The sequence below is a fragment of the Chiloscyllium plagiosum genome, chromosome 40 (assembly GCF_004010195.1).
Source record: "Chiloscyllium plagiosum isolate BGI_BamShark_2017 chromosome 40, ASM401019v2, whole genome shotgun sequence".
Classification (NCBI taxonomy): Eukaryota; Metazoa; Chordata; class Chondrichthyes; order Orectolobiformes; family Hemiscylliidae; genus Chiloscyllium; species Chiloscyllium plagiosum.
This window is the reverse complement of record NC_057749.1, coordinates 10590817-10605236: the sequence shown is the minus strand read 5'-3', so window position 1 is coordinate 10605236 and position 14420 is coordinate 10590817. Positions and strand designations below refer to the sequence as shown.

Genomic DNA, 14420 nt, shown 5'->3' with positions numbered 1-14420 from the left:
GAGCTGGAAAAAGCATAGCAGGTCACGGTGCATTGAGGAGTAGTTGAGTTGACATTTCCGGTCAGAAGCCTTCATCACTGGATTCCATTTACCACCCCCTGAGAGAAAGAACAGGAAATGACATCACCATGGGAAATGATGTCATCACCGGAAATTACATCACCGGCCCAAGGAAACCCAAACATATAAATAGAAAGCAGGCTACACCACCATTGCTTCATCCGGAGGCTTACTGAAGATGTTACCCAGTAGGGTGACGAAATGTCTGTAAATGAACCTTCCAGCTCAGTGAGCAAACCTACATCCAGAACCTTAACCTGAGCTACAAATCTTTTCAAAACTTGCTAACCCTGTTTTTATGGTGGATCAGGCTGATCAATGCTGGTTTTCACTTTGATTTTCAGTGACAGGTGAAATGTTTTGGAGACAGTGAGCAGAGAGCTGAAGGAGGAGAGGCTGGTTGGCGAAGCACCCAAATAATTGTAATTAGAATCTATATGAATCTGCAGTTCAGACATATGTGTGTACGTGTGTGTGTGGAGAGATGATTTTCTCTGTCTCCCAGTCTGGGAGCGCACAGACAGTGTACCCAACATCAATAATGTGAGAAGGCAGCCTCTGGTAGTCTCTTGGAAGACTGAATTTTATTAAATTCATAATAAATCGGCAGAATTATAAAGTCGCTTCACAGATATCATCTAATCTCCTGGACTAGCTTTTGCATCTGAGCAGGATCAGAGAGGAATTTTCAAGATTCTGTCTCCTTTATTGGTGACTGTCAGCTGTCCCTGTCCAAATTCCAAAATTCCTTCCCCAAACATCCCTGTCTTTCCAACTCTCCTCCTTCAGGAGTCTCTACAAAATTCATTTTTTTGATCACGCTGTTCTGATATCACGTTTCCTCAGTTTTTGTCTCCTTGTGCAATACCTTGTGACGTGTTACTACTTAAGGTTCTTAGGCTCTTGTTGTGTTTCTCTAATGAGTCATTCAATCATTATGACTATTTTGTTTCTATTTCTTTTTGTGAAGGGACTTGGAATGTCTTTTCCACAATGGAAGTGACCCGCAAAGGCACGCTGTTGTAGACTTAATATGTTCTGTCTTGTCTGCAGGGAGCCTCTGACTGATGACCATGCTGAAAACCAGGAAATTCGCCGTCATGAAACAGAGGCAAGTACACTGTCCGACATGGACTGACAATCTTTACACAGACTCCCCGTTTCTCACTGGGTTAAGTAACAGTCCCTCAGCAAGGGCTACTTTCTTAGTCCTTTTAGTAATCCCTCAATGCACGGACAATACAAATGCCATTTCCTTGTTTTATATATAAATCCAGTCATAGAGTATGGAAACAGACCCTTCGGTCCCAATAATCCACGCCGAATACCATGTGAAACTAAACTAATCCCACCTGCCCTGCTCCTGGCCTATATCACTCCAAACCTTTCCTGTTCATGTATCGAAATGTCTGTCAAATGTAATTGCACCCAGATCCATCACTTCATCTGGAAACTCATTCCACACAAGAACCACCTCTATGTAAAAAATTTGACTCTTATGTCTTTTTAAAATCTCTCTCCTCTCACCTTAAAAATGCACCCTCTAATCTTGAAACTCCCCATCCTCAGGGAGAGGCAGCAATCATTAATCCTATCTATATCTCTCATATATACCTCTCATATTTTATAAACTTCTATAAGGTCACTTCTCAACCTCCACGCTCCAGTGAAAAATGTCCCAGCCCATTCCCAGCAACATCCTGGTAAATCTCTTCTGAACCCTCTCCAGCTTAATAATATCCTTCCTAATACAGGGCGAGCAGAAGTGGACATAGTATTCCAGAAGATCTTTGCAATTATCACAGTCATGGTCTGGCTCAGTTGATTGCACTCTGAGTCAGAAGGCTATGATTTTAAGTTCCACTCCCCAGACCTGAGGACATGCTGTGGGTTGCCATTCCTGATGCACCCCTGGTGAGGGGTGCTAGAACATTGCTGTTTTAAAAATGTTCCTAGCACCAAGACAGATTATCTCACCACTATATCACATTGTGGATGCTTGCTTAAGGCAAATTGGTTGCCACCTACTCAATGGATAAAAGGCAGAATCAGATTGGTCTTACACTATCACGTAGCTAGTATTTCAGGTATACACTGCCTGGCAGTATGGTGGAGGCAGGTTCAATTGGGGCATTCAGAGGGCACAGACTGCTTATTTAAATAGAAAAACCCTTCAGGGTTATGGGATTAAGGCCGGACTTTGGCACTAAATCAAAATGCTTAGACGTAATGGGCTGAATGGCCTCCCTTTGCACCTCAACAATTGCGTGATTTTGTTTTATTCATTTGTGCGATTTAGGTGTCACTGGCTGGGCCCAGTTTTTATTGCCCGTCCCTAATTGCCCTTGCTGGGGGTGAGCTGCCTTCTTGAACCGCCACAGTCTTTGTGCTGTAGGTTGACCCATGATGCCCTTAGGGAGGGAATTCCCGGATTTTGACCCAGTGACACTGAAGGAAAGGCGATGTATTTCCAAGTCAGGATGGTGAGTGAAGGGGAACTTGAAGGTGGTGGTCTTCCCATGTATCTGCTGCCCTTGTCCTTCTAGATGGAAGTGGTCCTGAGCTTGGAAGGTGATTTGATTTTGTGAATTCTGTAACTGCAGAGTTCTGCATCCTGGAAGTTTATCAATGGGTATTAAAGCTGTTGTCTTGATGCAAATACTTTGCATCCACGATGATGTTGGAGCTCAGGCAACTCCGGTTTCTGAGATTGACTACACCATATGTGAAACACCATATTGAACCTGTCTCCACCACACTGCCAGGCAGTGTATACCTGCTCCTGAAATACTAGCTACGTGATAGGGGAGAGCACTAACAGACTGAAACTCACATGTATGCTTCAGAACTACTTGTGTCTCATCCCGCAGTTTTGCCCCTGTGCTTGCTGCCTTACATTGACAATAAGTCAAGGAGCATCTCACTTTCAACATTTGTATCCTTGTTTTCAAATCCGTTCCCCCCCCCCCAATCACTTGGAGACCAAACTGGCAAACGTATTGAGGACCCACTGAAAGGTTAAATGGGAACTTCAGATTACAGCCGACTGAACTGGGTTAGACCTACTCTGAGCTGTAATAGGAAGCTGTGATGCTTAAGTAGACCAGCACCTGAGGGTCATGCAGTGATGTGTGGGCGAGGAGGAAGTGGTCCAGAGCAACACCTTCAAGGCAAAGGCGCTGAAACCATTTGGGCTTCCCATTGTCGATGTAAATGAGCTACAAGATTCATCTCTTTCCTGTCTAAGAGAATTTGCTCAATTAGTTTAATTAATTAATTTCAGTCTAAGCGTAATTTAATTGCTAGTCTTGGAAAGTGAAATCTATTGTGAACTTATGCAGTGCTGTAACAGCTGTATATTCAAGAGATTGGTTCTTTAGCCAGGCAAGACTGTAGGGTTATTTAAGAAGCACCAACAGTCGCAAATATGTCAGAAGATGCTTCTGTCTTGCCTCCCTCCCCCACCCCTGCCCCCTCCCCAATCAGCTTTCATTGGAAGCAACAGCAATAACATGTATTTACAGAGTGGTTAGCACTGCTGCCTCAGGACTCAGGTTCGATTCCAGCCTCAGGTGGCTGTCAGTGTGGAGTTTGCACATTGTCTCTGTGAGTACATGGGTTTCCTCTCACAGTCCAAAGATGTGCTGAGTAGGTGAACTGGCCATGCTAAAAACTGCCCCATAGTGACCAGGGATGTGCAGGCTGGGTGGATTGGCCATAGGAAGTGTGGGGTAGTGCAGTGCTGTTCAGAAGGTTGGTGCACTCTCAATGGGCCAAATGACCTCTTTTCACACTGTATGATTCTATTCTATGATCCTATGATACACTAACTTGAATGCAACACTGTGCAGGTCTAGTCACTGGACCCAAACAATAACTACAATTTCTCTCCACAGATGCTGCCAGACCTACTGAGCTTTTCCAGCAATTCCTGTTGTTATTCCTGATTTACTGCATCTGCAGTTCTTTAGGTTTTTACTTAAAATCTAGCTCGTTGACGAAGGTTTTCACCGCCTCTTTGAATGTGTGGCTCAGGGTCAAGTTCTGTCTAGGTGGAGTGGTTTACAACATTAATGGTGCTACATCAGTACATGTTGTTGTTGTTGTTGTTGGGTACACGAATGTCTACAATAGTTAGACACCAGAGGTAAGGGTGGGATTTGGAGTTAGAAAGCTATTCCTCAATTTCAGTCCTTATTACAGTTGTCTCCAGTTATTCCCTTATATACCTTTGGGAAGTTGGCATTTTCCTGCTCCCCTGTCCTATTTTAGACTGAGCAGACAATACATTATTCCTCCACTGGGCACCCGCCTCTGGAACGTGAACAGCTGGAACTGTGAATGTACTAGTACTTTGCATTTCACACCACGCACGGTGATAAGTGTGCTTTGCATCTTTGTCCTCATCAAAGTGGTGACCAAATCAGCGTAAGCCTGCGTTAAAGTTAAGTTAGAGTGTGCCCTGTATCAGAAATGAGCATGAAGAAGGAGAGGACGAGCAAGTTCTTCAATACATTAAAGCCAGAACGAAATGCTGCTGCAGGTACATCATAGAAGGTGATGTACTGCCCTCTCTCCTCCTGGGGGTGAAATTAAAGATAGCTTACACCCAGAAGGAATTTCATTAATTCCAACCCCAGAAGCAACTCCCTCCTCCTACCAGCTGCAGCTCTTGAGAAGTGTGTCAAAGATGTGTATCTCTTTCCTGCCATTGATTACACTTAAAAACTCTTGAGGAGCTCAGTTATGCATGAGCCCAGACTTTTGCAGTGGAACATGGAGATACTTGGTTAGATTCTTTTGCAGGATGTGGGTGTCATAGATTTGTTGCCCAATCCATCTCGGCTCAGCCAGTTCAGAGCCAACCCAAGTTGCTATGGGCCCGGATCCCCATGTCAAGTCAGACCAGGTATGAGAATGGCAGACTTCCCTTCCTTAAAGGGCATTAGTGAGCAGTAAAGATTTTTGACCAGTAAAGGATTTAAGGTTATGGTGAGTGGGCGGGGAAGTGGAGCTGAGACCACGAAAAGATAAGCCATGATCTTATTGAATGACGGAGCAGGCTGGAGGGGCCAGATGGCCTACTCCTGCTCTTGTTTCTGATGTTCTTATAGTGAACCAGATGGGTTTTTAATGCAACCAACGATAATTGCATTGTTGAGATTGCTTTTATATTCCAGATTTATCAATTGAATTTAAATTCTGGCAGCTGTCTGGGTAGAGGTTTGGACACACAGTCCCATACTGTTCACCTGGGTCTCTGGATTACCAGCTGCCACCCTCTCAGCTTGTGGTCCCCATCCACTGTCTGTAATGAGTCGTGACCTGTATGCCTTGATCATTCTCCAAGGCTCTGGTTTGGTGTTTGCATGGCTCAGTACATGGCACCCTTGTTCGTCAGTCCAGAGGCCGTGGGTTCCAGACCACTGGGTATGATAGCGCACTGGTTAGCACTGTGGCCTTACAGTGCTAGGGACCTGGGTTCGATTCCACCCTTGAGTGACTGTGTGGAGTTTGCGTGTTTTCCCTCTATCTGCATGAGTTTCCTCTGGGTGCTACAGTTTCTTCCCAAAGAAGTGCAGACTATTTGGATTGGCCATGCTAAATTGCCCTTAGTATACAGGGATGCACAGGCTAGGTGGATTAGCCACGGGAAATGTGGGGTTACAGGGGTGGGTCTAGGTGGGATGCTCTTCAGAGAGTCAGTGTGAACTGAACAGCCTCTATCTGCACTGTGAGGAATCAATGACTCTGATGACATTGAGTATGTCATTCAGACTGAATTGTGTGTAACGCTGAAGGATTGTAGTATGGGCTGCTTTTTAGATGTTAGGCCCTTGCTTAAATCTTCTGCACAGTAAATTTCTGTATTCATTTAGACATTTTCTCATTGCTCCACATGGGAGCTTACTATGTGCAGATTGACTGACGCATTTCCTACGTTGCAAGAAGGGGCTACATGTTAGAAAGGACCTTTGGGATGCCCCGAGCTGGTAAGAAACTCTTCACTCTGAGCTGCAGGGGGCGAAATGAAGAGAATTTCCCATCAGCCTGGAGGTTTTGTACGTGAGGGCTACCCCAGGCCTCCTGCCTTCACTAGTTGAGTGGATAAGCTGCGTGCTCTGGATCTCCGCTGTATCTGTGAGACGTGGCAGTGACACTGATGAGTGATAATATCTTGTACCTCATTTGCTGATCTGTTGAACAAACCTAAAAGTCTGTGTTCTCATTAGTTGATGTGATTGCCATTTGTGCCTCTGAGGGTGTTGCCAGGGCAGGGGAAGGAGCCACGGGAACAGTTCTTGACAAGTTGATGGCTATATTTTTTAGAAAAAATCATTAAGGCTGGATGGTGCTGCTTTGCTGCAGTCAGCTGGCTTGTCTGAGCATTTTAATTTGATTTGATATGATTTTATCACGTACTGAGATACAGGGAAATGTATTGCTTTGTGTGCTTTCCAGGCACATCATACCTTACAGAAGTACATCAGGGTAATAGGACAGCTACAGAGAAGGTGCAGAGAATGATCAACTCGAAAATATGAGAGGTCTGTTCAAAAGTCTTGTAAGAGCAGATAAGAGGCTGTTCCTGAATCTATTGGTACATATTATTCCAGAGACCCAGGAAACGTTCGGGGGACCTGGATTCAAATCCCGCTACGGCTGATGGTGGAATTTGAATTCAAAGATATCTGGAATTAAGAGGTTAATGCTGACTGTGATTTCATTGCTAATCATCAGGAAAAGCCCATCTGGTTCACTAATGTCCTTTAGGGAAGGACCCTTACCTGGTCTGGCCCACATGTGACTTCAAATCCACAGTAATGTGGTTGACTCTTAACTACCCTCTGGACAATTAGGGATGGGCAATAAATGCTGACCTTGCCAGCGACATCCTTATCCTGTGAATAAATAGAAAAAAAAAGCTTCTAGATCTTCTCCCTGATGGAAGAAGCTGGAAGAGAGGATAACATTTCTCAATGTATTTTCTTGAGGCTCCTCAGTATTCTCTGAGACAGTTGTGTGACGCAGTAGGTGGCTCTGGAGTAGGGGTGGTTGGTGATGGCAAAAGGTAGGGGGGCAGTGGTGAAGGAGTGTCTGAGGAGGGGGTGGTGTTGTTTGGATGGTGGAAAGGAATAATGGAGTTGGAGCCCAGGACCACAGAGTCATGGAGACCAACAGCATAGAAACAGACCCTTCAGTCCAACCTGTCCATGCCGACCAGATATTCAACATTAATCTAGTCCCACTTGCCAGCACTTGGCCCATATCCCTCTAAACCCTTCCTCTTCATGTAACCATCCAGGTGCCTTTTTAAATGTTGTAATTGTACCAGACTCCACCACTTCCTCTGGTAGCTCATTCTATACACGCACCACCCTCTGAGTTAAAAAGGCGCCCCTTAGATCCCTTTTAAATCTTTTGCCACTCACCTTATGCCCTCCAGTTTTAGACTCCCCTACCCTAAAAGACCTCATCTATTCACCCTGTCCATGTCCCTCACAATTTTATTAATCTCTATAAGGTCACCCCTCAGCCTCAGATGCTCCAGGGAAAACAGCCCCAGACTATTCAGCCTCTCCCTATAGATCAAACCCTCCAACCCTGGCAACATTCCTGTAAATCTTCCCTGAACCCTTTCAAGTTTCACATCTTTCCTAAAGCAGGGAGACCAGAATTGACCGTAGTATTCCAAGCGAGAGAGAGAGAGGATTATAGGGTTAGGGTGAGTTAAAGGGATGTATGTGAGATGAATGGTCTGTTAACCTGTCACTGGTGGCGTTGGATTGAGGAACAATATGTTCTCCCATGGACTGCATCACACAGCGGAACTTCAACACTTGGACAGAATGTCAAAGCAGCAGACATCTGACAGTGCTCCAGGCTTACCAGATAAATCTTCAGCTCCTTATCACATAATTGAGTGGAGACAGTACCACCAGGCACCACTTTCACCTGTGACAAATAGAGCAAACCGATAGACTACCTGAACACTGGAAAAGTCACTGACAACAAAAAGCTTGCACATAATATCACTCAACGAGATAGCTCTGAGTGAATTTAATGTCCTAATCCAATCTCAGAGTTCCGATGATACTGGTAAACCAAGAAAGCTTTCTTGTTTGTGACTGATGCTGTCATTTCAGCTCCTTGATTAGATCATCATCTCAGGATTCATTTTGAGAGAGCCACTGGTGACACGAGCCTTTCCCTGTCTCGGTTGTTTCTTTTTTAAAAGCTACCTGTAATGCAATTTGGTAATGCACATGGTAATGCAAAGTTAAAAACCACTCAACACCAGGTTATAGTCCAACAGGTTTAATTGGAAGCACTAGCTTTCGGAGCGCTGCTCCTTCATCAGGTGGTTGTGATAATGTTTGTGTGTACAGAATTCTGGCTTTTTGACATGGTCCTCGTGCTTATGTTGTTGATTGACAGGATGTGGGCACCCTGGCTAGGCTGGCATTTGTTGTCCATCCCTAATTGCCCTGAGGAGCCACCTTCTTGAACTGCATGGGAGCGGTACACCCACAGTACTGTTAGAGATGGAATTCCAATGTTTTGATCCCGTGCCGATGATATAGTTCTGGGACACAGCAGTGAGTGCTTGGAGAGGAGCTTGCAAGTGACAGCGTTCCCTTGGACCTGCAGCCCTTGTCCCTCTCTGTGTTAGCGGTGATAGGTGTGGAATGTGCTGACTGAGGCGTCTTGTTGAGTTACTGCAGTACATTTCGTAGACGGTACACACTGCTGCCACTCTGCATGGGTGGAGCAATGTTAGTGGATGTGGTGCCAGTCAAGCTTGTTGCTTTATCTCAGTTGGTGTGAAACATCTTGCTGCAGGAAAGTGCAGTGTACTCCATTGTTCTCCTCACTTTGGCTTTGTAGATGGTGGGCAGGCTTTGAGGAGTTAGGAGGTTATTAACTTGACACAGAATTCCCAGCCTCTCAATTGCTCTTGTAGCTACAATATTTACCTGACTGGTCCAGTTCAAGTTTCTGGTCAATCATTACCCCCAGGTGGCTGAGTGGCTCAGTAGTTAGCACTGCTGCCTCACAGCGCCAGGGACCCAGGTTCAAATTCCAGCCTCGTGTAACTGTGCAGAGTTTGTACGTTCTTCCTGTGTCTGTGTGGGTTTCTGTTGTGTGCTCAGGTTTCCTCCCACAGTCCAAAGATGTGCAAGTTAGGTGGACTGGCCATGCTAAATTGCCCATAGGGTCCAGGGATACGCAGGCTAGATAGCCATGCAGGGTAACAGAGATAGGGTGGGGGAGTTGGGTCTGTGTGTGATGTTCGTTGGAGGGCCAGTACAGACTCGATGGGCCAAATGTTCAGAACTTTGGATTTGCTAAGATCCACAAACATGAATCAGCAAAGCTTATGTAGGAGTTTGAAAGCTTGGTGTCGTAGATTTGTGAACAGTCAATGGGAATGCCCTACAATAGTCAACCCAAAAGGAACCTGAGAGGGTAATCACAAGAAGGTATCTGGGTGTTTGTCTGGATCTGAAATGCTTGAATTGAAAGCTCAATGGTCATTAATGCTAACAGGGAGCTGGACAGGTATTTAAGAAATAAGAAACCGAGAGTGCTATGGATTAAAAAACATGGATGTGGGATTAAGCACGACTCTCAAAAACCAACACAGACTCAAAGGGCCAAGTGGCCAACTTCTGCACTGTAAGTTCCAATGATTAAAGTAAATCCTCGGGATCAGTGAAATCAAAATCGTGAATTTGTCTATCCCTGCCAAAACATAAATAATAACAAAAATAAGCAATAACTGGACTTGTGTCTGTTCTGTATATTAATGGAAGAAGGCGGTAGTATAAATAGGAACAGAGAAAACAAATTAACCAATAACAGATCACACAAGTGCAGACTAGAAATAAGCTACATTTATGCTCAATACTCCTCACACAGTCGAACAGAAGCAAATGAAAGCAAAATACTTTAGATGCTGGAATTCTGAAACAAACAGAAAATAGTGGAGAAACTCAGGAGGACTGGCAGCATCCACGGAGAGATGTGTCAGCCTCGGATTGGTCACTCCATTTCTCTCTCCCTAGAGGCTGCGAAACATAGAATAGGCTTCAAGTGAGGGCCAAATTTGGGATCCTTTAGAAACTGCCTGGTGCTGTGATGGAGTGCAAAGCCTTTTGTTCTGGGCAAATTCGTGTCAGTGGAGCTGCCTTGAGAAAAATTGCAGTCACTTAATTGAGTCTAAGTTTACGTGGGGTGGGGGGAGTGAGTGAGGATCAGAGTCCAAAGGCAGCAGTCAGTCCATTGTGCTTTTGTAGAATCTCGTCACTCAACCAGACTCCATCAAGACTCAATTGAAAGCAGGTGAAAGGGCTAAATATATCTGTCATCATAATATTTGTATTTATCTTGTATCTTATTGAAACCAGCCATAATAAGTTGCTTTGGAGGGCAGTGATTTACACAGGTAAACCACACAGGGAGAGAACAATCCCTGCGTTCCTTATCATGGTGTAAGCAACGTGCTGGTCAAAGTTTCAGGAGGACAGTGAATGAGCTCCTCCTGCTGGATTGTAATTGGTAATGCAGCTTGAGCAGAGCCGCACGATTCCTCCAGTGCAATGCAAGGGGTGAATATTCAACGTTACCTTATGGGAGATGCACAGCTTTAAAGTCATGTTTTACTTATCGCTTTAGGAATTAAAAAGTGAAGCATGCCTCAGATCAATGTATATTCTGTCTTTGAACCACAGTTACAAGTGCTGTCTCAACACATTAGTTTATGGTATGCAGTACCTAGCCCTTTTATGTAGGTTTCTGGGTCTGCACAATACTTTATATTTTTAAGAGCCAGGGATGTCACAAGTGTGGCTTCATTCCAGTTTTTAGTTTCAGTGTTGATAGCTGATAGCACGGGGGTCTATCTTCAAGGACTGCCAACTGTTCAAGAAGGCAGCTCTCCACCATCTCCCCCATGGAACTCAGGAATGGGCATTAAATGCTGGGCTAGTCCCTGATGCTTACACTGAATGAAAAGAAAATAATCATTTTAACGGCGACCCTCTTGCCCCGAGTCAGAAAGTTCCAGCTGCCTCAGGAAAGCAACGATTGTAATCCAACCCCTCCCACCCCCTCTTCCACCCCCCACCCCCACCCCCTTGTCATCCTCTTCCGTCAGACAGAAGATATAAAGTTCTGTGCACACAAATGAACAGGTTTAAGAACAGCTGCTTACCCTGCTTCCCTGCTGAATGGACTTCATAAGTTTTAAACCTAATGTTGATCTCGCTCTCTGTGTATCTCCTCTGCAGCCGTAACATTGTATTCCTCACTGTGTTCTAATACCCTAATGCACTTTGTGTGGCATGATCTACCGGTACTGCATGCAAAACAAAACTTTTCACTGTACTTGGGTACAAGTGACAATAATAAATCAAACCAAGTCATCTGAAATGTTGTTGTGTCAGTTATAGAATCATTGTCATAGCATCATACAGCATGGAAATAGACCCTTTGGTCAAACCAATCCCTGCTGACCATAATCCCAAACTAAACTAGTCCCACTTCCTGCGTTTGGCCCATAACCTGTCAAACTTTTCCTATTCATTTACATATCCAAATGTCTTTTAATGTCATAATTGTACTCACATGCACCACTTCCTGTGTAAGTTCATTCCACACACGAACCACTCTCTGTGTAAAAAGGTTGCCCCCGTGTCTTTAAATCATTTTCCTCTCACCTTAAAAACAAAATCCTCTTACAGTATGTACGCTAAGCTGTCACTTCTGTGGAGTACCAAGGAAGTGCTGCACTGTCACGAGTGCTGTCCTCATGATGTGATGCTGAGCTGAGGAAGATAAAACCAAGGAGCTTCCAGTATCATCACTCAACCAGCATCACTGAGAGGGAGATGAATGAACGATCTTGTGTTCTTTGGCGCCTTGCTGAGTGTGTTTTCCTTTATAATGGTGGCGAGTATGTTGCAATAGGGCCTCACTGCTCGCGGAGCACCTGGGGATACCCTGAGCTTACAAAATCTGTGAAATGAATGGAAGATTGCTCTTTCTAATTAACACAGACTACCCTTCACAAAATACTACATTGACTGTGAAGTGCTTCAGGACCTTCTGAGCCACTGAGGTTCCAGTAAAATGTAGGTCAGTCAGTCTTTGTGAGAGGTATGTGGTGGATGGATATGAACAATTTATGAGTGAAATAAGATGAACGTTAACTCAATTAGGTGAATCACTCACACATGATACAGGTGCCATATTGGACTCTGATAAAATAGATGTTAATTTTGAACTAATTATTTGTTGCTGTTATCTTTGGGTAAATCAGTCATTGTACTACATGCACTGGTTATTCACTGATAAGCGAGGAAGGCTGTTGTGTCTCTGCCGTCAAGCAAGCAGCAAAGACGCCTGATGATTTTATCAGCGTTTAAGATTCAAGGCAATCAGGCCAGAGCTTGATTTGTGACCCATATGATTGCTGTTATTTCGGCTTCATCATGAGCTGAGCGTGCAGGAGCTGTGTATTTGATTGAGGTTCTATCTCTTGTGTAATCATGAATCTTCCCTGTGAACATTTCAATTAGAAATGCAATTTCGCTTCATAGACCCAGGGGAGGTCCGGAGCAGCCTTCAATCAGGCACCAATAATCACCCGAGCTGTCAGTCTACCACCAGGAATAGACTAAAGATATTAGGAACCCTGTCTGTTCTGCCACTTTGAGGCTGAACTGGGTGTCAATGCCAACCAGGCTCCTTTGTTTCCATTTCTCAGAAAAGAAATGCAAAATCTGAAACAAATGTGCTGGGAGCATGTGAAAGGCCAGTCATGGGGAACATCGGTAAACATTTGGCTGTCCAAAGAATGACATGCCCGAATGAATGGGATAATAATTGATGTATGATTAGACTCCTTGTACCTACCTCTGCTACCATGTACCTAGCTCCAGTATGACCCTTTACTACCTTGACTTGACAGAAATGCATTACTCTCAGATGTACGATTCACACGGCCGAGCATCAATTGCCATTTGTGGAAGAGAGCTTTATTTCTACCTCCCCTTGTGTGTCGAAGTGTTTGCTCACCTTAACTCCTGAAAGCCTAGCCCGTTTTGTTTAGGCTGTGTTTGCTTTATTATTTTTGGGATGTGGGTGTCACTAGGAAGGCCAGCATTTATTTTCCATCCTTATTCGCCCTCAAGGGATGGATGGTTTCTCCCTATGGAATCTCTCAGAGTGAGGAAGAAGGGGTGAGGAGCAAAGGAACAGGAAAGTGTTCAGTCCTCATGCTAATACCAGTGCAGTCAGACCTCAAGCCTGTTCCATCACGGAGTTAGGTTGTGGGTGACCTAATTCCATCTCACTGCTTTACTTCATAATTTTTTAAAATGTTCACCTCAAAAAATATTTTGTTCCTAGGCTTTGCTTCCCGTTACTTGAATTAAACTGCTTTCATGGCCCAGTAGGTTAAACCAGTAAAAGCAGTTGTAAATGATATTTACTGGTCTGACCTGTCATGTATACCTCAAAATGGAGCTCCAGTATGACCTGTATGCCCATTTCCCAGTATTACTGGTTTTTCACTGTGGGGCAGTATTTATGTCAGAGACATTCAGAAGTTCCATATTTTCCTCTATTGTCTGCAGTCTTTTTTGCTAAAGACTCACTCAGTAGGACATGAATAACACCTCAAAAGAACTTGCAGATATTTTCAGAGATGTAATTGCCCACCTCTAGGGTTTGAACCTGGGTCTCCTAGCTCAGAGATAAAGAGCTTGCAATTTACTTGTACCAATAACATAGCATTACGCTCTCCCATTGCTACGGAGCGGTCCTCTGTTAATAACTACTTTTTATGATGGGGGGGGTGAATGATTAAAACAATTACTTCAAAGTAGAATAATTGCCTGGGCATACTTAAAATAGATTTCTGGTTTGGTTAGTATCAGGTTCAGAATGCCCTGGTGTTTGGGCTGAATGACCTATTTCTGGTTATGAAAGCTACATAATTAGCTCCACTCTCCGATTTCCCTGAAGCAATGCTGTAAGGCAGCATGATGGCTCAGTGGTTAGCACTGCTGCCTCATAGCGCCAGGGACCCAGGTTCATCTTCCGCCTAGGAACCCTCCAACCACATGGGATGAATGCAGATTTCTCCAGCTTCCTCATTTCCCCTCCCCCCCACCTTATCTCAGTCCCAACCCTTGGATTCAGCACCGCCCTCTTGACCCGCAATCTTTTTCCCGACCTCTCCGCCCCCACTCCCTCTCCGGCATATCACCCTCTCCCTCACCTCCTTCCACCTATCGTATTCCCAGTGCCCCTCCCCCAAATTCCCTCCCCCCTACCTTTTATTTCAGGCC

General features: G+C 44.6%; 1 protein-coding gene across 2 annotated transcripts in view; it reads left to right on the top strand.

Moving 5' to 3' along the window:
* ccdc33 (coiled-coil domain containing 33) overlaps positions 1-14420 on the top strand; it is a 274590-nt gene that overhangs the window by 223888 nt on the left and 36282 nt on the right. For both annotated transcript variants that reach the window (XM_043680295.1, XM_043680294.1), the window contains exon 16: positions 1114-1171. In XM_043680295.1, coding sequence (XP_043536230.1) covers positions 1114-1171 — 58 coding nt within the window. The remainder of the gene's footprint in view (positions 1-1113; positions 1172-14420) is intronic.